Below are 25,613 nucleotides of genomic sequence, written 5' to 3' on the forward strand. Positions count from 1 at the left end.
CGGGCCATAAAGTATTCAGGTGCAGGATACAAACCACCCAGAGCACAGATGCACCCACATTCATCTGCCTTCAGACTACGACACAAACATCTACAAAACTCAGCCAGTGTTTGGAACTTTTAAAAACTGAATCTGCTTTAAGACAGATGCTGAATGGAGACAGCTTAATGCAGTGTAAAAGAGGGGAAACGACGACATTTTCCTAGATATGCAAACAACTGGTTAGCATCGAATGAAATCTTTAGCAGAAGTCATTTGCACATTATATGCATATGTTGTTTTTTCAAAAAGGCCATATTGTTTACATTTACAGGTTTCTAACTTTATTTGGGGGCTTATATGCTTTAATGTTCAAAAACACATTGTCCTCATACTGTACATTGCTGCAGCACCTCTTCTCACCTTCTTTTTGACAAGCCCAGTCTGCTCTGATTGGTCGAAAGCGAGCTAAATTTGATTACGTGCTGCAAGCCCAAATCTTTCAGACTGAAAAATGCCGGGGGTTTTCATGATGCCAGTGTGTCTGATGGCTTCCCTTGATTGTATTTTTTGCTCCTGACGCTGAAGCTGCCAAACGAGAAGCCCTTCATTTAACAGCATCGGTCTTATACAACACAAGCTGTATCACCCGTCAAAGCAAATCAAGACTCGTGAAGGTACAGCACTTCTGTCACTTCACTTGACAAAAGCGTAGCATACACCCGTTTCCTCACTTCTTCCAAAGCCTCTTCCATCCTCAAAGCGCATATGAGAAACTGGAAGATCCTCCCTGATGAAATGATTTTTGGGCGAGAGGATGTGAAGAAACATAAGTTACCCTAATTAACAGAAGAAGCTCTAGTGAAGGAATAATGCTCATTTTTGGAAGGCGTACCAAACTAGCTGCGAGGCAAGTAGTGGAAGAAAGGCCTGGGCTTAAAACACAGTATTACAGGCAGGCAAAGAACAGTGATGTCTGTGGGAGAGAATAACTCATTCTGGGATGGACCCTGCAGACCTTTTACATGTACAAAGAAACCCCTATATAACACACCAAAACAAGGAAGTTTTAACTAGTGTAAACATTGGCTGTTGTCACATCGAAGAGCCTCAAATAGTTTCAAAACTACTACTGACTTGTACATAAAACACATTACTAATCACACATTCTCATGTTTCAAAATTAGGTTTTCAGGCATTCAATAGTTTATAAGCAGCACCTTTACCTAGAGTGACAAAAACTAGCAGTAAAATATTTTTTAGTATTAACTCAGTTTTTATAAACATCAAGGCTTATAAAACCAAGGCCTACCATGTGGTACACTACTGCCCTTGTAGTGCTGAAAGAACACAGATGCAGTTGCAGTTTGAATGCTTTATTTCCTGTATGTATGCATACTGCAGTTAAGTAGCAAGAACTAAAGGCAAACTAGAAAGGACTACAAAATACAACACATGGACCAATACATTTACAAAACATTCAAAATGTTACAAAATGGGCTGTATTGGTCCTTCTATTGTTGTTCTTCAATTTGGATCTTTATACAAATTGTCAAGATTCGATGTTACCATCACTTTGCACAATTTTACAAGTGCCAGGGAGAGACTTCCAGAGCCAGTTTCAAATGGAGAAACCATCAGCAAACCGTCTCCACCAACACACCGACACACCATGAGTAGACCCCCACCCCCACCTGGGAGACTTAACTATATCTTTCTGTCCCACTCAGGGATAAAAAGGAATCAAATGAAAGTAGCAGGCAGCTTTTTTTCTTCAATCATCTACCATTCAGCCTCTGAAAGCCAAAAAAAAAAAAAAAAAAAAAGTCAGAAAAAAAAAGGATTTGTGTGGGAGGGAAGCAAACCAAGGACTTTGGTAGTGAGTGAAAATATGTTTAGATGTCTTTACATGTCAGGGTACATTTTATTTGACATGTGCATTGCTCTCCACTTGTCTACTCCCCTGTTCTCCCTTTTTTTTTTTTTTCAATATTTACATCAAAGCATCAAAAAAGTATATTAAACAGCACGTCCCAATCTGTTCTCTCCATCTCAATTCCGCCCCCAAAGGGATAAACAAAAATCTAACTCCTTAGATCCGTGAGCAGTAGTCCTTTCATCCACATTTCAAATGACTGTGGTTGCCAGTTTATCCAGTGCCAACAGTAAAGAGGGAGGTTGTGTGTATTTGTGTGGTGGGGGGTGGGTCAAGGCCACGGCATCTCTCCCAAGGGCTACAAGCTGGCTGGTGCACAGGCTAGCTGGCACCGGTGCCCTCCATCACCTGCTGGGCCTGCTTCTGTCCCATGCAGCACTGGGCTACCGACTGGAACAGCCTGAGGACACACGGGAAGGAGAGACGTCAATGTCACGGACATGACTTGGTTTTCTTATCATGACTATGATCGAAATCAAGTCCAACAGGGAACCTACTTTTCAATCTCAGGGGCACAGTGCACAAAGTCGTGGCTCCAGAACTTGAAGGCGGGATTCTTGATCAGCTCGATGAAGGTGATGAGGAGTCCCCATGGGTGAGGCCTGTTCACTATCAGCCTTTCCAACAGGACCCTAGGAGATGAGAAGACAGTTTTAACTAACAGAACTTGGAGCTGTCTTCATCTAATAGTCGCCCAGACCTCAGATCAGACTGTCTCACCTGGTGATCTGCTCCTGGATGGCCTCGGTGTTGGCCTCAGCGAACAGATAAAGCATGGTGCAGCTGAAGTAGTGAGTGTGGCTGTTGGGGTAGCGCAGCTGATTGGCGATCGCGTTCAAGAACAAGTACCGCCCTGGGAAGACATGAGGCCAGAAACCTGATCAGTGTTCTGTTTTTGTTTAGTGCAGATGTTGTGCATCTAAACTGCTTTTCTGTGTCGCCCATAAACATGCAACACAACGGGGTCAACAGGCTTTTATCTGGCTCTACAGAACATGTTGCGATCAAGTAACACTCGTTAAATGCACCTCCAAACCACATACAAGTCACGACAGCTCCTGCTATGTCTATAGAAGGCATGGGTTGCTGGCCACATGTTTTTTTTTTTGTACTGGCTGACTTGGAAAAAAATCCTCTGCAGAAACCTTTGCTCATTCTGTCTGACAGAAACAGATGCGGTTTTTATGCTCCCCTACCTTCAGTGTCCAGGTCCACAGCCAGGTTCTGGAAGATGTCCATGTGTGCAGAGTGGGTGATGGTGCTCATGGACGGGGTGCTGCCCTTGTTGTGGATGTGAGCAATCGCCTGTGTGCCTACATACAACACCAGAGCATTGATCAGCTGGATGTTGTAGCGGTTTCCTGGTTCATTAGACACCTGGGAGACAAAAACAGATAAAGTTAACAACTAACTTAAACCAAATGCATCTATTGAATGCATCTATTGAATGATAAACACATCCAAAAGATTTATTCATACTCCTCCATTTAGTCTAACCTGCAAAAATAGATTGATTGCCTTCCTTTTCAGTGCGAGAGCATCAGGCAAAAAGTGGACAGAAATCTTTTGGATACAACTATGACCTTAACAGAAATGGAAACTGGTCTTACCTGCAGGTTACTGCGCAGCTCGGACAGGAAAGTGACAGGCGAGCGTGTCTTCAGATACGAGTCCAGATCCTTCTTGAACTGGGAAGGCATAACGCCTGTGAAGTTGGTGAGGATACGAGGAGCAATGTTGATCTCGCTCAGCATGTCGACCTGCAGAAGGGGTGTTGATAGAAGACAGATATATTACATGATTTGTCTGTCTTCAAAGACAGTGTCACTCACACCAAACACACTCTGAAGCACGGTTCACTCAGTGTGTGTGTGCGTATTCTTACCTTCAGGTTGGGGGTGAATGGGTCAGGAAGCCTCATGTTGCGTGGGAAGGCACTGAGGATGAGGTTGCGGAGCTGGATGCAGTTGGGTGGGATAACATCACAGAAGCCATAATGGTAATCACACAGGAACTCTGGGAAGTCGTGCAGCAGGACCAGGAGCACTCGCAGTGTGCCCTGAACAGTCAATAAGAACAAACGGCAAGGGAGCAAACATTAGCTTCGGATTTTGAAATCAAAGCAATTCACAGCAAACATTTAGACAGAAACTAAAGAGCATATAATCCGCTCTGACACACAAGCAGACAAGATGTGCACTTTTTCTTGTATTCCCTTTTCATTTCTAAGGCTAGTGACATGATATTGCCACTGGTCTCTCACTGTCAGACGAAAGAAAAGATCACAGTGCATCTGAATTTTAAATCCCTTCACCTAGTTCAGTTGTAAACATTTTCAGTCACTAACAAAACAAATTATTATACACCAATGTTTAATGGAAAATGGTTTGAATAATAAACACTATTTAGAGAATCACCTTATAGAGGATTTGCATAGGTTTGTTGAGCTCTACATTCCTCAGGAATGGGGCCAGGTACTTGAAGAGATCAATCAGCAGCTGTGCGTACATGGGCCAGCCCTGGAAGACAACATCAGTCTATTAACCAAAGTCCATAAATATGATGAACAGCACCAGCATTTGTCTACGAACAATAGTAGACTACAGTTATTTATAGTATTTAAAAATATTCCTATTCCTGAGTACCTTCTGCTGCGGTGTGTGTGCTAGCATCCTGGCAATGAAGATGCGATGGGAGATGAGTTCCAGCCAGGCGTACACGAAGCCAGGTGCTTTGGTGGGTCTCAGAATGTGAAAGGTGTTGCTGCAGATAAATCATACCAACAAAAACATTTAAAACCTGCTCAAGCTCAACCTTCTCTTTTCTACAAACTGAACACAGCTCCCTAAAAGAAGGAGACCATTTGGACTAAATAATGTGTCCTACCAGAAGGCAGTGAGCGTCTGGAAGTTAATGGTCTCGAGGACATGTTCGGGGGCATTGAGCTCCAACAGTAGCATGATGAAAATGCGGTGGTACGGCAGCTGCTGAAATTCTGTCTGACGAACATCGTGGTCCTGGATCAACACGCCAACTACAATACCAAGCACCTGGAAGAACAAAGGAGGGTGCAATCAGTATTAAAATGCTGGTAACGTCTTTGTCATTGATCCTCGATGTAAGAAGCATCCTTCAACAGATGTTATCATCTGTCAAGAATACAACTGAGTAAAGATGCTCTAAAAACATCTCAGTTACACTTGAACTAGTATGGACAACAAGACTATCACATCACGATATGGTAGGAAAACATCATAAATCACTGTTGATACTAGACAGGAGTAATATATCATAAAATAAAGATATAATTTTTTAAAAAGTTAAATTGTAGGCTCTACAAATTATAATTCCGGAATTTTTGATATTGGGCTATCTAAATAAAACAAACAAAACAAATCTGACTAATATTTTAATGTCTTGCTGCTGTACCTTATTGAGGAGGTTGATTTTTGTCACTGTGTTGGTGGCCTCCCCAGAGTGCTTCACCAGCAGGGCTATGAGCCTCACAAAGGCATCCAGGTTGTGGTAACACTTGGCTCTGATGATGGCTGCACTGGCTGCTGGGTTGTGCTGCTGTTCAGCTTGTGCCCGATAGCTGATCTCCACACACATTTCTGTGCACAGCCGGAAGAACCGTGTGATCAGGTCATCCGTCTTCAGGATGCCCTGCTGGTGCATCTGGAGAAAAAGAAAGAGAAACATGAGAAACAAGAATACTTATGATTTTTGATCATTTGCACTGAACTGATAAATGAGTTTTAACCTGGCCAACGAAGGCAGAGAATGCTTTGGTGCTATCCCTGCCGGCAGCAGCTGAGTGATACAGGTTAACCCATTCCCTAAGGAGGTATTCTGCCTTCTCCCTCAGGCCGGGAGGATCATCATATTCTGAAGCCTGTGAAATCCCAGAGTGCATCATGAAGTTGGGTCCACCGTGTGCCCGGTCAATCATGGCTTCATAGTTGGAGCGAACAACGTCCATCAGCTGGGGAAGCCTGGGGATGAGGAGACAACGAGTGCAGAGAGTCAGATTGACCAACATGGCTGCAGACAGCAGCAGAGTTATTGCAGAGTTACAGCCACTCAAAATGCCAGAAAATTTGTTATGTACTCCATACACTCCATCCTGTATGGCTCAAGAAATCCAGTCAAACGTTGCAAACCAGGATGTACGGGGGGGTTGTGGTGTAGTGGTGCCAATAATCAATTATGATTCTATCTGCACCAGGTAAAGGTCAGTGGTGCAGATAACCATAATGGAGTCTCAGCACTTTAACTAAGACCCTGAACTATCACTGTCATTGACCAAAGTTTCTTGCTATCGTCTCTCAGAACTAGTTCTGAAGACATGCTGTTGTGTGTAACAACAAGCACAATGCTGCACATTGTCAGACAATCTCACTATGGACACAACAAAAGTACTGCACTGGGTTATACACATGTAAAGTGCTACAAATCAACTTAAAATCTTGAAAGTAAAACTAAACTTTAAAAAAAAACACAAACCAAAAAAAACAAGCAGGACCTCTACACAGATGGTCAATCAATATGTTAAGGGGTGGCTGAATGTCAGATTGTCTGTCTCAACATGTTTGTAGACTTTTCCGTTCTGATGTCAGAAAGGTGGCAGGGTTGAAAAGTATTGTTGTAGTTCTTTACCCCTCAGGTGCGTTGGCTCTGGAGTGTGCACAGGTCCTCATCAAAGTCTCAATTGTGTGGAAGAGGTCAGCTTCTGTGACATGGCTCACACTGCGTTCATCTACAAGCAGCAGCTTCACTAACTGCATGGCAAACGCAACTGCCATGTAGTGCAGTCCATTTTCCATTGACTGTAACAAAACAAAAATACACTTATTGACTGACTGCAACTGAAATTCTACTTGATCAGACAAAATGACTTAAGGGAACTTTTGCAGAATGAAGAGCGTCTATGTTGATCAATTACTGTTTGTATAAACAGCTGGATTATCAAAAATGGATGTGATGAAAAAAATCAGTGTTGAACAGGAAAAAGAAGACTCAACCACACATCACAGTAATAAGCTACAATATAAGAAAATAAACCTGTAAATGACTAAGTGAAAGCGTGTACCTGTGCCAGGTGCAGGTCATACTGCTGCATATTCACAAGATGGTTCCTGATCAGAAGCTCCACTGCTTCTACGTTGTATTTATACTCGTCACGGCACTCAATCAGACACCTGTAAACAAACAAAGCAAGCATGTTAGACACACCAAATAGGTCTAAATGTCCATGGGCAGCAATGCATAAACCAAATCAATTAAATGTTTATATTAACAAAAGACAGAAACATGAGTATTAAATGTGTCCTTACCTCGTAATCTGCTTATTGCACCACTGTGGTCCATAGGCACGTCCATCCTGCAGGGCTTTAAGCACCAGCAGGTGGCACTCTCTGTAGCGAAGCAGCAAGTCAGCATCAGCCCCACTAGTGGCATCCAGAAGACCTTCCACAGCCTGGAAAAACAGAGAAACCCCACATTAGACCAAGATTCTGTAACTCTCACAATATTTCAAAAGACTAGAAGCCTGACCAGTATGGCTATCTGATGTTTACTGGTAAAGGTTAAATGCCCTACCTTCTGCAGCAGGCCCAGTGCAGCGATGCCATCTCTGGAGTTCCTGGCCAAAGCCACAGCTTCCAGCAGGCTCCGCAGGGCCTGGGTCAGAGGGTTCATAGCGAGGGCTGGAGGGATGGCATGAAGATGCTGCTCCAAGTCTGCCATGCACTTATCGTAGATCTGAGCAACATCATCTGTGGCCCATGCCTGTTGCTGATATACAGATGGAAACAAAGTTTATTGGTTAAAAACTGCAACACAAACTTCTTGGCATTATCTTGGTAACCAAAATTCATTTGAGTCATAGTTGGCTGTTTGTGTGCCTTATACACTGGATATTAAAAATACAGATCAGAGAAATAATGTTGGTCAATCTTTCTTCTTTTGGTCAAGACTGGCAAAAATGAGAAAATAAGAATTTATAATTATTTGACTATTAAGCACTGTGACACCTGTTAATGTTACCCCTGTTTTCAGTGAATAAGTTTTGGTTTTGGGGAGTCACAGGAGGAAATAAATTTACCTTCATGGGTTGAGCCAAGAAGCCAGTTGGCTGAGAGAGGTCGTTGCTCGGTAAGAAACCTGGAACGTTCCTAGCAAACTCCTCATATACAGCCAGTTGCTTAGGGTCCACTCCTCCCACCTGAAACACAAACATGCATTTTATTACTCAAGAGACAAAACAGACAGTTGACAATGGAAAACTGCACTGATTGTTATCTAATTGGACAAATTGATCAGATGCAGCAACTGAGGCAAGAGTAAATCATGAATTGTTCTATGCTGCACCTAGTCATCATAGAAGTCTTTTTTCAGTTACTTTCATGACTGAATGTCACAGTGATCATACCTTGAGTCTGATCTGCTCAGGCATACGTTCAGCCTGGTAAGTCAGAACAACAGGATCACAATAGCGACGTCCTTCTTGGCGTGCATGCTTCCTCAGCTCAAACTCCTGGAAGAGTAGAGACCCAATTAAGAAATTAGCCAGGAAAAATATAAACGACATTCGGATGCGAATTAAGACAAATTATACATTTTACAATTTGCAAGAGCAGTCTTCATATTAATCAGAGGTATACCAGTATCATGTATAGTCACCATGCTGATAAATATCGAAAGAACTCAATCCAGTAATATACCTATCTCTGCACTATTTGTAATTAGCAGAAAAACTTCTCTGGCTACATTTATCCAAGTACTCTGCTTTGGGAATGGCACCAATAATCATTTCTGTAATTAGTAACTGCCCTCTGCAACACTCAATTAAAGTGGCTCATCTGTTTGAACATGTTTCATGATTAGGTGACACTAGTCACAGAGTTCATCCATGAGAAATACATTTGTATTTACAGTTCATTCAAGTCTCACCGTAGCTAGTCTTTTGTCCATTTCAGGGCCAGCCTTCTCAACAGCAGTTTTCTGAATGAAGCAGCAAGCCAATTCACAGTTGTCTTGAGCAATCCTAGCTGCAGCCTCTTCCATCATTTCCCTCTGCTGGGGAGTTGGCGCCTGAAGGAAATAACAGATTAAGTTAGAAAAGGAAGCAGGATATGTGGCATCAGACAAACAGAAGAAAGGATGGGTGCGTGAAGAAAGAATGGAGAAGTGCTTTGATGTACTTTCTTCACACTACTTCAATGACAGAACTCTCTTTGCTGGTGTGTCTTATATCTTAATTAATACTAGTCATTAAAGACAAGCTCTTATGTTGACATCAAGCTTACCCTAAGTGCAGCAGCAAAGCTGTTCTTAAGATTGGTGGCAATGCTCATGAGCAGGGGCTCACGGCAGGTGATCATGGCCATGCCAGCAGTCAGGTTTCTCATCATATGGTGGGCAGCTACACGCATGCGGGACTCCTCCGAATCCAGGGCAAAGTCCTTCCTGATGATCTGTTCACAAGTTGTCATGGCAATTTTAATAGACCGATCCACCACAGGATGCACCAGCTCCTGGACTGCCCGCTCCACTGACTGCCGCACACATTGCTTCAGCTGAGGATGAGCCTGCAGCAGTGGGATCTGAAGAGAAAATACAGAGGAAGCATGAGCGAAAACATCAGAAGGAAAAATAAAAAGGAAAAAAAAGAATAAAGCACATTTCAACAGGAGATGATGATGGTTGACAGGTTACATTGTAAATGTAAATATAAATTTTGTCATCTGCTTTAGTCACTGAGGTCCCGAGGCAATGTCTCAATAGCAAGAGTGCAGAGGATGCATGTGCCACTTGTTTTGTGTAACATGATGTATGTACTGCATTACACATCTTTGGAAATGTTCGTGTTAAGCAGTTGCAGTTCTTATTTTCCCTTCTCCATGTTGTGCTGCCACACACAATAAACAAAAGGAGCTCTTGTTCTTGTTGGCAGGAGGTCACCATCATGTCTACTGTGCATGTGTGGAACGCCTCCATGTTCGCATACCCCCGGCCACATTATTTATAGAACCATGTGCACGTCCACAGCTGTCTCCAGACACTGAAACCATGAACTGGCCTTTATACTTACGTTGACATTTATATTGATGTGTGGTGCCAGGCCTGCCAAGGCATACACATTGATGTCGTGGTAACTGAACTGTGGAGTGGGAGGCCCGGTTGTTGTGCAAGTGGTGGTGGTGGCTGCCGGGGTTGAGGGAGGAGCTGCAAATGGAACAAAGTCTCCTGTTGGTCACAAAACGCTAGTTTGATTAAAATCACAAGAAAAGGCAGATTATGCAGACAAAATTATGAATGAGCAGCATACAAACAACAAAAACAACTACTAACATAAACAAAGAACAAAAGAAAGTCATGACATGACAAAACAGGGGCAGGTGATGTCATTAAAATTATTACTATAATCATCATCAGTATTTTTAAGATTCTGGTATTTAAAATTATGTACTATACGTTAAAAAATACATCTAATTAGGATTAACTCTTCATCCAATTGAGTCAAGTAATTGTATTTCATCAGTCATCTAGGAAAGGTAAGGCATTACTACAGTTTTGTTTTCACATAAGAAATAAATATTCAGACACATGACTCTACACATATCTCTACAAAACAATCAGTACTTGTTAATATTTTTAGCTTTCAACCAATTATCCATGTTTAATCTGAATCATAGCAGAAAGCTCATTACTTTAATATTTCACATGCAGGTTTAAATTAATGAATAATAAAATAAAATGACAAATGTGAAACAACTACCTGTGGTAGAGACTGGTAGCATTTCCTCTGGAGGCTTTGCCTCTTTCTTTGGTGCAGACAGCTGCTCCTCCAGGCTCTTTAGCTTGTCCTTGTCCTTCAGCAGGTTTCCTGGCTTCAGGTCATTGATGTCCAGAGACAAGTTCTTACACAGAACTTCAATCTCAAACTTTAAATTCAACTGCAGCAAACAAGAAGAGAACATGAGCAAGATCTCACAGATATTTACTGATACCTTTTCATTTTATTTTTTAGTTTGTTGCTTTGTAGTTATTGGCAAATATAATAATATTACTAGATATTAAGTGACAAAATGAGGGTGCATAGAGCATTAATGCTTACAGTCTTTACATATATTAAACATAGCCAAGTTACATTAACAAGTTAAATACTATAATGTAGCTGGGCTGGTCTTTACACTCTGCTCCAAGAACAGCTTGTGTTTCCAAGCTTCTCACAATGAAGAGTAATCTATTACCTTGAGGTCATGTTCCTGATGCAGCTCTGCAAGAACATTCATGATGGCCATGGTCCAAGGATTCTGGGGCCTAAAAACCTGCAGCATCAAGGACAAACAGGATGAAAAATCCAGGAACATCACACAGTGGAATGAGATATGTTTTGGCCTCGTCTCAAGTAGAAAAATACAGATTTTTTTGTCTGGAGTATACTGGGCACTCTAGGATTTTTATTTTTTTTTTAAATAGCCGACAGGAGTAAAGTAATTTTTTGTAATGTCAAAAAGGTGGAGAACTCCCTAAGTCTACACCTGTGTTGCTTACCATGCTACGTAGACTAGACTCCAAAACTTTGGCCACAAAGGGAACCACATAAAGTAGCTCCTGCTGCCCTTTCACATAGGCTTCCAGTAGCAGAGACTTGACTTCCAGATCCTGAAAAAGGAGAAAGTATTTAGCTCTGAAGCAGACAGGAGAAACTCCTCTTAATTTTAGAACAAAACTGACAAACGTGTTACAAAGTCTTACTGTATAGAGGATAGGCTTGTTTTTGGCCAGTGTAATCATGCCCAACCAGTGGCCCAGGTTCTTCAGCAGGGAGCGATCAGAGAAATTGGCAGCTGCCTTGTCTGAGGTCAAAAGCACCTGAAAGAAACAACAGGTGGAAGGGGAGTGTTAGTATTTTGCAAATTCTGACTATGCTGTGTCTGTGCTAAGTAAGAAAACATAAACCAATTTATCAAGCATAGCGGCGTGTAATCCAAAGACATGCAGTTAATGCAGAGACTCAAATGAAAAATAACCAAACCTATCGCCTAATATGAACTGGATATAGTAATGTTGGATGACCCATATGTGTAACAGATAATGTATTTTTTTACATGAGACAAGTTTTTGGCAAGCAAAACACTTCAGGATATCAACTCAACAGTTGTCATTTAAGATAAAAGAATGAAATGCTTGTGCTTTTGAAGTCCAAAAACTGTCAAGTGAACAAGTTCTCCCCCAAAAATTCTACCTTTATATTCCTGTAGGTTTCATTGAGGACCATCTTGACAAACTCTGGGTTTTTGAGAGTGTCCAAAAAGTTCGAGTAGAGACTGTGGAAGTTGGGCTCAATGCTGACACGCTTCATCACCAGGTACTGAGACACCCAGGGCATGAACTCCTCTTTCACCGTCTCTTTCAACTCCTCAACCTGAGAAAAAGCAAGCACCACTTTTAAAACAACACATCTCGTAATATTTAGTTTCTTTACATTTAGTCAAGTTTTGTCCATTTCCTTCTACCTTCTGTGTCATGTTGGACTGAGAAAGGTTATTGAAGATAAAAGCAATCTTCTCCTGGACATTCTCTGGAGGCTCTACAATCCGTTCAGTTTGGTCAGTGGCCACTAGCAGAGTGTCGATGTTGGTAGTGTTTATGGAGGGCTGCAGGTAAGAACAAAGAAGGTTATGTACTGTATAGAGCTGTCCACACACAGAAAAACAAGCAGTTCTGGTCACTGACTGGACATCACATAGTGTTTGGTCATCAGTCAAATCAAACTCACAGGCACATCCTTCTTGAAGCTGCTTGGTGTCGGTCTTGTGATGGTGGTGGTCTTTGCTGCTGTGGTTGTCGTCGTGGTGGTGGTGACGAGGGTGCTGGGCTGACCAGGCTGGGGGGCTTTGAGGCCTGCAGGCGGCTGCGACTGGGTCTGCGCTTGAACTTGTGCCAGTGCCAGGCTGCCAGGTGTTGTGATGGAGCCCTGCATCTTCACCGGAGGGTCCCGTGACTGTTGGCCATACTCGATATACTGCACACACAGGATATTTAAAGGTGCAGAGCGACAGATTTAATTTATCTGAATGTGAGAAGCCTTCTCCGTAGTCAGAGACTTGACAAAATAAGACTATGAATGGTGAACAATAAATTAAGGAAACCTGATTACCTCTTGTAAATGGTGGGGGAATTGCAAGAAGTGAGCAATTGAAGCCAGGTGTTGACAATATTGAGGGTAGTCCTTTAGTCTAGAAATTTAAAAAATACATCAGCTTCACATAAGATGACTGCTACGTTAATACTTATTTTGCCAAAGGAAATATTTCAATACCTGTTTTTGAATCTATCTAGGGCAGCAATTCCAAAGTAATACATTTTGGATCCATATGGTTTTCTTAAGGCTTCAAGAACATATCGGAGGGCCAAGCCAAGGGCCATGTAGGTGACAAGACCCTTCTCGATAATGCCGCCAAAAAGGCAGGCAGTGATGTGCAGCTCCTTGTCTGGGTATTGGGGGAAGAATCTGTATTCTTCAAACAAGTTTCGAAGCATGCAATTGAACACCTCTCGCTCCCGCTTGATGGTTGAATCCTTGAACCTTTGCAGCATCTCCAGCACCTGGATGGAGGCAATAACGTAGTGGAAGTTGAGTAACGTTGAAAGCAGTTAAAACATTAAAAATGTAGAGGCCTCAAACTAATCAACCAATACAATTCATATTTATTTGAGCAAGAAACAATTAAAACCATGTCACGACTTACTTCATCCACAGACATAGTTGGGTGAGGTGGGTGGTTGTAGATGCGCTGGAAGTAACTATTTGCTTCGTCGTCTATCTCCTTACTAAAGTGCTGGTTTGCCTCGGGCCACACCTGAGAAAGGTCAGCTGTAAGAGTAAAAAATCATTATTTTTTTATTCTTTTATTCATTGTTGTAATTCAATGCTGGTGGTACACGGGGCAAGTAATTCAAAAAGCTGCAAAAATCATTGTGTCATCAAGTGATACACATCAGGCATCAAAAAGGTGTCTTCTGAGTATTTTTTTTTTTTCACCCAAAACAAAGCTTTTTTCCAAACAGCTTTCCAAACGTCTAAATCTGAAAACTCTACTGGTGTTTTACTGTGTACAAGGAAAACAGAGAAGTTGCAAAGCAATGACCTACGTCAACCCAGTTGAGGGCTGTGTGACAGTGACAATAAGATAATAATTCTTAGTGACCTCACTTTTACTCTGATGGTTTATTTGAAATGTTAATATAGCCAAAAAACACAGCAGAGCTGTTTTCATTACCATGGATTTAAGTTTTGTTGAGGGTGATGAAAAACAGACTTGCCTGTTGCAATCTTTCAAAAAATGATCTGGAAGCACTGATGTGGTGAAAAGTCACATTTGAAGATATAGATGGCTTATTGCATGCAGTCAGGTTAGACCACTTTTTGATGCTGAAAAAGTACACCAATTACAATAAAGTGTGGCTGTCAGCATAAGCAGACAAGGTATGGAAGACTGATCTGTATTTCCTCTATGATTAACAGCGTTGAGTTTTGTCACATGAATGACAAAGAAAATCAATTTAAAAATTGGATGAGTCTTTAAAATGCTCATGGCAAGAACTTGGAAACCGTATTGGTGTGGTACACCAAGGTGCATTTTAAATAAATCAAAACCAAATGAATTAATGAAAAATATGATTATTGTCAGTGTAGAGGAAATACAGTGCTGAGCAGCGCAGGGCGGGGCTCTCAGTCACACCACTACCACCACCACTTACAGGCCTTCATCTTACTCTGCTGAAAGGTCGGCGGGTTCAGGCCTGGTGTGCTCATCTTCCTGGTGCCAAAAGGGTCAGTGTTTACTGTTGCCATCCCCAGACTTGAGCCAATGCCAGAGCCGATGCCTGAGCCCAAGGGACCTGTAAGTAACACAACACTTCAATCACTTTGATCAACACTCACTTTACATTTTGACCTGCTGCGCTTTGTACTCTGAACTTGGTCCAGTTCAATATGATAAATATTGAGTGACCAAACAGGGTGTTCTGCCCAATTGAATTCTTCCAGAATGTTTTCCTGGTCACACAATATTTACATAAGCATTTAGTATAACTACAAGTAAACCTTCTGGTCTTATTTTGCACTGATGACAAAGAACAGAGACAAAACGCATTGATGGTGCAAGTATGGCTTGTTGATTTGGTGTGAGCATGTTTGTATGAAAGGAAAATAATCAAATAGCATAGTACCAGAGTCCATACCAGGGAGCTGCGAGGTGAGGCTGCCAATGCCCCCAAAGGGTGTGCTGGGGTTAGGGTTGGACAGTGGTGGAAAGGCCTTTGCTGGGGACTGGGGATTACTAAAAGCTGAACTCAGTGAGGTTGGGAAACCTTGCATGCTCTGAGTGTGGGAGGTGGCTGTGCCCCCCAGGTTTAAGGAACCCATGCCAGTCAATGGGTCCATCTGGAGAATAGCAGGAGGAAAAAATATAAAGAGAGCAAGGTAGACAATTAGGTAGAGTCAGTCCTACAAATACAAGGTGCTTTGCAGCATCATTAAAAGTCTAAATTATGACAGCACTGTTAAAATAAGTCACTACATATGCAGTTAAGTAAGTTGAGGTATACAGATTAACTTTGCTGACATTAATTTAAAGTATGAGGAAGCATTTCCTAATTTGCCTACAGAGGTATGATGTGGCTTTCACATGAAGATACCTGTACAGGAGAGATGGCATCCAGACTGCTGGTGCTTGGGGCGCGTCCCTTTGGCATAACCCCAGGTGGTGGCTGCCGGGCTTTATTCATTACATTGCTGCAATTGGCAACCATGGTCAGGATGGTCTCTGACAATTCCTGGGACACACTCCTAAGGGAAAAGTTTAAAAAGCATCACTTTGTGGAATGGTAATAATGGTGTCTGTCCCAGTTTAACTATTTATGAACTACACATTGTCAAGATTGGCAGTCTTAAATGGCCAAATCGCCATCACATACAACCATTTCAACTGTCACTCGACATTCATTCAAAAGCTCAAAAGTCATTTAAAAGTACAGAGCAAATTAGCAGTACAGTAATGAAGATCACACAAGGAATCCACTCACCCAGCACAGGACTGCAAGCAGGCCAGCATGGTGGCTAAAGTTTCTGGGGGCAGCTGGGCGCTTTTGGGCTGGTCCTTGTCAGGGGCCAGACCCCCCATAATGGATGGGCAGCGCCTCTTCAGGAATGTCACACATGCCTGAATGAAAGGTTCCTGACACAAGAACAAAAATAATAATAAAATCATTGTAGAATGCAGTGTTCTTAGGGTAATATGCTCAAAATAAAACTGGCAAAAACAAGACAACATCCATCAATAACTGCATCTAGATCAAATGAAAGACTTACCCCATGCTCTCTTATTTTGTCAGTCAGCCATTTATCAAGTTTGAGGTATTCACGGCGAGAGGCAAGTGCAGCAAGGTCAATAACAAAGGCAAATGGAGTACCATTCAGCAGCATCGATAGAGACTGGAGAAAAGAAAAACATTAGCATAAAAAGATTATACCTATTTTGAAGACAAAGCGCATTCCATAATCTACCTTTATTAATATTTATTACTAACATTCTAAGTTTTTAAAAACTTATTAGCATTTCAAAGATGTTTGACTACACAATTCAGATTGTACAGGTCAATAGCGCTCGCAATTGCTACAAATTCACAGTGCGTTGATTCTTTAAAAATAGATAACTTTATTTTTAAAAGGTTTTTGTTATAATTTAACACCCTCATATTTAAAAAAAAAAAAACGCCAAAGGAGATACAGTATGTCCCTGTAGCTTCTAGATTGATTCATTGTCAGTAAATCAATAAAAAAAAAAAAATAATAATAATAAAAAACATGTCAGGGACAACATTGGTCAGTCAATGAATTTCAACAAACCTTCAAGTCCTGGGCCACGTCCAGGATGCGAGATAGCTTGGCCTGGTCATACTGCTCCCCTCTCATGTACCACTCAGCCATAGAATGCATAATTAGCTGACGAATGGAAGGAGACTGTCCCTGGAGAAGAAAAACAAAAAACATGCTTTGAAAGAATACTGTTTTTTGAGTATGTCATCAAGGGGAAAAAAAAAAAACTAAACTTATTGACGAAACAAATAAAATTCAGAGTACCAAATCAAAGAAGGCAAAATATGATCTCTGGCCTTGAAATAAGCAAACAACACAAACCTGTCCATGCCAGGCATAGTGCAGGATAATGGCTGAGTTGGGGTGGTTGCCCAGAAAGATGGGCATTAGGGTAGAGATGAGCTCATGGCGCAGTGTGTGCCAGGAGGTGGAGATCTGCAGTAATGCCAGCACCAACATGTCTGGGCAGTGCTTGATTGGGAAGCTGAACAGCTGCTTCACTTGTTCGTATTGGCCCACCTCAGACAGCCTAAGCAGACTCTCCACCAGGTCCAGACTTTTCCTGTGAGGAGTTACAGACACTCAATCAAATACATCCAAGCATCTGCAAGGTTTCCTGTGAGTGACAGAGCCTCTTACAGCGAGTCAATACTTCAGAACATTCAGGTCAATCTTTGTCTCTACTATAACAGGCCATGCCTAACGTACATACAATGCATACTATTATCACATGATATATGAAAAGAATCAAGCATTATTCCAAATGAGCAGTTGAATGACATGCATGGCAACAGCAATTAAATATTGAGAGTTTAAAGAACAAAGCAGGTACATTTCAAAACTTAAAACCAGTGCCAAAAAAAAAAAAGCTTCAAAAGAAAAAACTTCTACAAAGCAGTCAAGCTAAAATCTCCTTACCATGTTGCAATCTCCCTGTTGTCATCCTCTGGTGGGGCCTTAAGGATGTCAATGGCCACAGTGTGACAAGGGAAGTCAGCAAAGCAGAACACTTCTGGGTTCATCAGCGAGTGCTGAATGAATGACAACTGGAAAAAGGAAAGACACAGCCAACCTTAACCACTCACACTGCACTGTGTGCACAGAAATCAATTCCCATTTGACACTGCAATTAATTTACCACTTTTATTTGACCGCCATAATTCCTTTCAAACTTGCCACTATACTTTAACACTTGAGAAATACTATAAACCTGTTAGAGCAGACATTTGTCTGTTACCTGTCCCTCAGCGTGTTTCCATGGTCGATAGATGAGATCAACAGGGAAGACTTCCATGCCCAGCCCCCTCTGGATCCCATACACCACGATGTGCAGGCCTTTGCTGTCCCGGATTATAAAGCCTGGGTGGTCCAGTTCATATGTCACCTCTTTGAAGTTTAGGTTGGGATTCTGGGGTACAAACACAAACAAAAACAAACACTGAAACCTCAGTAGCTTTGAACATACATTTAATGTCAGGTTTATGACAGACTACCAAACAGAAAAACTTATGTACTGATGCATAAAATGAAAAATGTGATCCAAAAGTGAAGGGCACAAGCTTACAGTACTCTTTAATACTCTGGTAGTATTAAGGCATTGTGGATTAGATTCATAAGCAGTGTAGGTACAATGCTATTGAATTCTGAGTGATCCCTAAAGTGGAGTTAGCATGCACCAATGTGGCTGAAATTGCACAAATCATTCAAATGCATTCATTTGTATTTGTGTCGCTCAGTTTACATGGAGAAAAGCTGATAGCTCACTTACCACTTCTTTGACAATGTCAATGAGAACCTCAACATTCCACGTATGTGCCTGCGAACCATCGTTCTTGTCCTTGCCATCACTCCAGATACCACTTCCTGGAGCAGAGATGGACTATGGGAGAAAACACAAACACACAGAAACTTAAAGGTCTACTGTATGAGAAGTTAAGAATCCAGGAGCCAAGTCAAGGCAGTCAATATCTTAAATATCAAAATTCTTTAATCATTTCCAGCACATGGTCGTGATGAACAAGTTGTCTGCTACACTGCATACCATCATGTGGTACAAAAAAAGTTAATGCAGCAGATGTTGGTAACAAAACTGACCCTCCATCTTATATGAATTTTTTCTTTTTCATAAAAATAAATAAATCCAGAGTAAGCAGGACTAGCTCTACTTGATCAAGTTTGCACCTCTTGGCTTGTGGAAAGTCAGTGTGAACACAACAGGAGTACAACAGCAATAAACTAAAATGTTTTATTTCGTTCTTATCCAGTAAACCAAACTAAAGAAGTCAAGGTGTCTCACCTGTAGTGGAATGCCATCGGTTAGTCCAGAGTGGGTGCGAGCCATCATGCCAAGGACTCTGGCTACCTGGCTGGCTGTCACCTCTCTCACCCCATATTGGAGGATTATGTTTCTGCACTCATCCAGACTGAGGAGACAAATGGGACAAACGGGTTGTTGACTGTGATCCAACATGTTGAAATTTTAAACATCAATTCTGCTAGGTCAGAGACAAGTCAGTCAGAAAATTGAATTCTTTGATGTTGAAAATGACACAAATTCAGATTTGTGAAATAAATGCTTTAAATTAATTCTGTATTCAGTGTCTCAGTCACTTCTTATGCATGCAGCAGCAGCACCCTGGTGCCAAATGTTGCCTAGTATGAAAATAATTTGCATAGCCTTTCAAGTAATTATTTGGAATTTACTAACATTACATTAAAAAATGATTGCAGACACAGGGGCATTTTAAAAATCTAGTTGAATGAGTTAGTTGTTGATACAACTTAAAAGAAATCAGAAATTCACCTTGCACAGAAGCCATAGCCAACTTCTTGAATGAATTCTGCAAGAGAACTCTCCATTATGGTCTTAGCTAACTCCCCCGAGTCTGGTAGGATCCTGTCCATGAGAATGTCCCGTTTTTCAGGGTACAGCAGTGGTGCGAGCACCACAGGGCAGCGCTCCTGGGGGAAATCTGTGAAACACGCAAACAAATGTGGCAAATTGACATTTAAAAGAGTCATAACCTTAAAATTCAGTCTGACAAACCATTTATGTTCAATTATAGATATTTATATGATTCACTATCAGATCCAGACAGCTGCAACAAATTTTAACCAATCCTCCATACCTCGGCAAAGTGTCTTGAGGAAGGCGTCAATCTGCTCTTGCCCTACCCCACTGGCTCCCTTCTGGCCAAACAGTAGATGGGAGAGCAGTAGGTGTAACACCTCTATGGCAATGTCTTGGAAGCCACCTTCCTGGTTTCCTCCGAGATCCGCGTCAACGTATGATCGCAGGAGGTCTGGAAGTTTCTGCTTGATGAACTGCGCAGCTGAGAAACAGTCAAAAACAAACTAGTTAAGCCAGCAGAGGCAAACATTTCTGCAAATGTGTCTATGCTAATGAGGCAGCATCGAAAGCCCAATTACACTGTTCTTTGCACACACAAAGGGACATTGCCAATATTATTACAAAAAAAACCCCACATCAGATCATTTACACAAACACCTCTTTTCTCTATGACCAAGACTAAGCAATCTTTATCACGATATGATGAAAAGAAGCACTCACTTAATTAAAGGGACACCAAATATAATTGTGAAACGCAACTATAAATTAATACACCTGCAACTGACAATTTATGTTTCCCAAGCCAACCACAATCGTAAACACAATGTTAATTATAGGCTTCTTCTTTTTTTTAAAGCAGCATTTAACTGTTAGCAATACTCCGCATTTATACAGACAAGCTTTGCTGTAGTTTCTATTGTAGGTGCAGACTATTCAGACATTTAAACTACTTTAGATATATTAGCACATGTGCAATGATGTTCTCAAGAGTCTGTGGGATATTTATATAATATGCATATTACAGCCAATGCTCAAAACTAAATATTTCCACTATAAAAGCTTAGAACTCACCATTTTATCTTTACAAATCCCAGATTTATGGCAAATATGGAAAGCGTTTACATACATTTTAGTACTTTTTAATGTAACATGTGTACTGCTACTTATACAGGATTTCACATCAGGTTTGGTACAGATTTAAATATGTGAGGCTCTATGAAAATAACTTACCAAAACCACGAAGGTCTGCGTTGCTGGAATTGAGCAAAGCAAGGCCAAATATCACCTGGAAAACGAATGAATAATTTTAAAATACATTCTAACATGTTTTCCCATATTAGATTGACATGAATGAAGCCTTGTGCAGAGCTGGCTTACCTCTTGAACCTTGCTGAGCTTAAGAACTTTACTGAGTTGAGTGAATAAGTGGGCCGATGGCTTCAAACTCTGAAAGACAATTTAAGTCAAACACATTACTGAAGAGAAAATGTAATGCCTTCAGTTTTCTTTTTTTTTATTCAAAAAGATGATACTTGCATTAAAAAAAAATGTAGCATCTGCTGCTTACCTTCTGGTAATGCAGGGGATTGTCGATGGCGTAGCACAGAGTAGAGATAAAGTTTGGCTTTGATATCAGCGACACACACTCCTGGATCAGAAACTGTGTCTTGGGCAAGTTGAAAAGCAAAATATACCGAGAAGAAGTGGAGAGTAAAGAGAGCAGAAGCAGGTGAAGTTTAAATTACGACTATAACTCAAGCATAAATATGAAACAAAAAGCAGTAGAAAATTAGTGACTACTAAATTGTGAAAAATATACAAAGTAAGCAAAGGGGTTTATGACATATTGGTTTCCCACCAACACCGTTTTGACATGTGCACGCAAACAAAGGGAAGAAAACACATGACATCACACAGATCTACGTCAGCAGGACTTAAGGAGTTACTCCTGAGCAAATGATGGCTGCAAAATTATCAATATCCCAGGAGGTAACCGCTTTCAGTGCAGAGAACATGGCTGTATGCATCTAGTGATTTACAAGCACAGATTTATCTTAAGAACAGAAATTAAGCTTCTCTTTCAGGTTAAACAGAGTTTGACTGACCCACCTATAAAAGTTTCCAAATGCTGCTCAATACACAAACAACATCCTAAAGTAGGAATCAGCTGTGCAAGGTGTGTGTGGTTTCAACGAGTGCACTACTATTTGGAAGGATTTTAGGAACAGCCAACCAAAATAAAGAAGCTCCTAATTTGCCGGGTCAATTTATCAGATTTCGTGATGATCTTACTATTTATGGCATGACTTCAGCTGAGCTAATGAGAAATGTTTGTATTTGTCAGGCTCTCTGATCAGTGCTCAGCTAAGCATGAAGTGAATCTTAAACAGAGAAGAATTTCTGTGCTCTATGACAGCTACCAGTAGTGGTAAACTCGACCTCAGCTGAACTGAGCTGAGAAAATGTTCTGATATTGCAGGAACTGTTGCAACAACATATTTCCAGTTCCTAGCATGTTTTGCTGGAGGGGGGTACTTTCCCATTCATTGCCAAGGGCAGTTTTTAGGAAATGGCTCAGTTTAATATCAAATATCAATGATAAATTTACAAAACTGGTGGGAGATACGAAACAAAGATGTTCTTATTACCACAATCTTCCTATTCATTTAAAATAAACGTTTGTTACTACTGGGTTTCCCGAAGACTAGACCAGCTGTAGTAGTCCAATCCTGTCTTGAGTGTATCTCCTGTGAAAGGAGATGTGAAACTACAGCAGTATGAAAAACAGATGCAACTGCCCTAAATTGTTGCAAACACGTTTATTTCTTTCTCATTTTACTGCGGTACTGCACCACTAAATGAAACAATGATGTATTCAAGATTCAACATTCTATCAATGCAAATATATGTGTACCATTCTGTGTAGCTGAATGTTACACAGAATGAGCATCTCATCTTATACCATTGTAATTCTAAAAAGTTGTGTTTCTTAATCTTTAAAGTAATGTGTTTTCTGCCACCTTGATGGGTACACATCATTGATAGTAAGTGGGAAACCTAAATACATTTATCTTCCAAGAACATTGGGAAAATTTCATCTTCAGTTTCTAATTTGTGAGTAAATATTAGCCAAATTACTAACAAATACTGGCCAGGAAAAGACCTGTCTCCATATATATAGAAAAAAAAATGCAACAACACCACTAAGATACAAGAAAAAAAAACAATCTATATTGTTAATGTTTCTAATCAAAAATTACCTGGTGAAAGTCCTTGCCACTGCTTTTACCATCGCCACTGAAATCCACATGGGAGAAGAGACAGCGTAATAGATGCCTGTCTGCCTCAGGACCGTGACGATTTACAATCTGGGAGAGGACATGAAAAATATCAGAACATTTGGCCAAAAGATATTTTAAGACCCTTTACACAAAAACTTCATGACTACATGTAGCCCTCTATATTGCAACAATGCACAATTTGTGTCAAAACTATTGGAGCCCACAAAAGTGTTTCTAAGTCAATTTATAAATAGGTTTGTCCATGTGAAATATCAGAACACCAAACAAACAGTGACATGTCTTCTTTTCTGTCTCATCTTTCACTCAGCAAACAGCAAAACAGTGTGTGTAACAGCAAACATTTAGTAAGGTCTCATACAGAAGCTGACCAAATCAGTTTTTCTTGAAAGTGAGTTGATGAAAGGTGGTTTTCACTTTACTGCCTCATACTCTCTGTCCATCAATGGGTTGTCTGAGGACTCTGTATACATTGAAACACTACGCTATGTTGTGAAGTGTATAAACTGTCAAGGCTGTCACAGCAAAAGCTCAATTTTGGGTCAAGAAAAGCACTGTTTTAGTCTGAGTGAAAGGTTGAAACAGAGAAAAACATGTATTTACAAATGTAACTGGTGAAATGTTCAAGTTCCAAGGAATCTGCTGGCAGATGGGAAAACACATTTGACGTCATTGCCATCACTTACATGCTGTATTTCTTGCTGGCTGGCTCGGTAGTTTTTCTTTGTTAAATTGTCCACCAGATAGCTGATTTGAGACAAAGCCAGCGAGAGCGAGTCAAGATTCATTGCTGGTTGGGGCGGAAGCAGGCGGCCGAGCACGGCGCAAAATCACCATTATTCCCCTTTAGTCACTTCAGTGATAGGTTACTTCTGCTCCCCCCCCCCAAAAGGCGTGAAAGATGTTGGCTTCCAAATGAGTGTTCCGATCAGTGGCTCCCAATGCTAGTAGGTAGAGTCCTTCAGTTTAAAATCAAGTTCAGCATCTGTAATGAAAGGACAATGCATATAAAATTAACGTTGAACAAATACATAAATGGTTATGCAATGGAAACTGAGAGGAATTTTCTTGAGCGCTGCACTAAACTTGGGAGTGTAGTTTGCTTGACTATAGGGCAATATTTACTATCCACTGACAACACAAACTACTTTGACAGGCTTTGAGGCCTACTTCGATGACAGACGCTAAAGTGCAATTAAATATACTTTAACGTCTGCTGCTCGGCCATTTATTTAGTAGTACATTACCGAAACTACGATCAAAGCGAGTTTCAGCTACGTAGTTTGGTACAATATCCTCACTGAGATATTGCAGGGTTACATAAACTTATCGTGCCTGTGGACTGTACTAGGCCTCACTAATATCTCGCACACAGATACAAAGCGCGTTTAGTCACTCGTCGAAACGGCCAACAAAGTGAGTTGCATTAAAAGAACAAAACCGTGAATTTTTATTGAAAAATAAACAAAAATGGATTTTTAGTAAACACTGAAACAAAGCCCAAGCTAGCATAAGTTAGCAACTCTTGACAGTTAAACACTCTCAAGCAATATACACGATACTGAGCGTTAACCGGAGTCATAATTTTAACAGAAATCTTAATGATATTTGATTCAGTTAACGTTTGCTCATGGGTTTATAGCAAACGTTACCTTTCAGGGACCAGACTCTGTGGTAAGTTGGATAACCAAGCTAACTACTTCAGCTAACATCACCATGACGCTGATAAACACTTGCTAGGAAGAAGTTTAAGTTACCGTTAGCCAACATGTTTACCGAATGATGTTAGCGAGCTTTAACATTAACCGTTAAATTCATAGCACGCAATCGTTTACTATGCCAAACGTTAGACCTATGTTCTACATTTATAACTCAGCTTATCTGTATAACCTGACCGTAGTCAATATCTAACATTAACCTATGTGAAATGTTACCAACTCCCTGTAGGCTACGAGCTAATGCTAATAAATTAGCATGTACGAGAAGCTAACGTTAGCCGCATGAGCCCGTTTCAAGCTGAGGAGTATGTAATGGGGGAAAAACAATTAAAATTGCACATTTTCTCATTCTTTCTTATACGCATGACTACCTAATCATATACTAAGGCTTTAAAGCCCACTTTTTGCCGTGAGTCTGAAGGCCGTGAGTATTGCGGATGGATTTTCCGCGATCGTGGCAAGTAACGTTAGCATTAACCTTGCTAGCTTATTTCTTCGGGCTCCGACTAGTCTGTGGAATCGCTAACACTACAGTTACAAACGCTAACTATCTCGGAACAACGCTTAAACCTTACACTGAGCTAATGTTAATATTGTCTCCTGCATCACTTTAACCAATACAGTAACAGAAAAGTACACATACTGCACGTAAAGCGTTGCTAAACTGAAGAATTGTTACTTTCTCGATGTGACCAATATGACAGCTGCTTCTCAGCAAATAGACCGCCCCCGCGCTGGTGGCTAACGGCCATCCTCCGTGTTTGTATCGCTACTTCTGCGGTCTGCGTAAACCTGTCGACGATTGTTTTTCTGAATGCGTTAAAAGTCTCACCGTGCTCCCAAGAAAGTAAATTCAGATCCTCATCCCTTCTTGTCTCACACAACAAACTTGGACGAAATGGAAGGGTTGCTGTGCCTTCTGTCCAGCTTGATTTTC

General features: G+C 41.0%; 1 protein-coding gene across 9 annotated transcripts; it reads right to left on the minus strand.

Moving 5' to 3' along the window:
• Positions 1-1,339: 1,339 nt before the first annotated feature.
• Positions 1,340-25,613, minus strand: cnot1 (CCR4-NOT transcription complex, subunit 1). Of its 9 annotated transcripts, none has more exons than XM_008300724.1 (49): positions 25,509-25,613; positions 23,645-23,943; positions 22,920-23,027; positions 21,227-21,319; positions 21,037-21,105; positions 20,890-20,944; positions 19,937-20,140; positions 19,612-19,780; positions 19,105-19,231; positions 18,577-18,687; positions 18,046-18,216; positions 17,727-17,854; positions 17,130-17,370; positions 16,839-16,958; positions 16,302-16,424; positions 16,016-16,167; positions 15,629-15,779; positions 15,173-15,374; positions 14,705-14,830; positions 13,678-13,802; positions 13,248-13,534; positions 13,086-13,164; positions 12,705-12,950; positions 12,442-12,582; positions 12,171-12,350; positions 11,681-11,797; positions 11,477-11,587; positions 11,173-11,250; positions 10,698-10,875; positions 10,011-10,144; positions 9,226-9,522; positions 8,870-9,010; positions 8,349-8,453; positions 8,022-8,141; positions 7,517-7,711; positions 7,252-7,394; positions 7,008-7,116; positions 6,575-6,744; positions 5,679-5,910; positions 5,345-5,593; positions 4,802-4,965; positions 4,561-4,678; positions 4,333-4,434; positions 3,801-3,974; positions 3,526-3,675; positions 3,112-3,292; positions 2,636-2,768; positions 2,413-2,547; positions 1,340-2,315 (listed from the first exon to the last, which is right to left on the minus strand). In XM_008300724.1, the coding sequence occupies exons 2-49, from the start codon at positions 23,744-23,746 to the stop codon at positions 2,237-2,239; spliced, it is 7,125 nt and encodes a 2,374-aa protein (XP_008298946.1). In that variant the 5' UTR covers positions 23,747-23,943; positions 25,509-25,613; the 3' UTR covers positions 1,340-2,236. The 9 variants fall into 9 exon arrangements, with proteins under 9 accessions (XP_008298946.1, XP_008298938.1, XP_008298945.1 ...); XM_008300716.1 differs by having other exon boundaries at positions 10,011-10,165; positions 12,705-12,959; positions 15,161-15,374; XM_008300723.1 differs by having other exon boundaries at positions 21,227-21,325.

The sequence above is a fragment of the Stegastes partitus genome, unplaced genomic scaffold (genome assembly GCF_000690725.1).
Source record: "Stegastes partitus isolate 25-593 unplaced genomic scaffold, Stegastes_partitus-1.0.2 Scaffold1579, whole genome shotgun sequence".
NCBI lineage: Eukaryota > Metazoa > Chordata > Actinopteri > Pomacentridae > Stegastes > Stegastes partitus.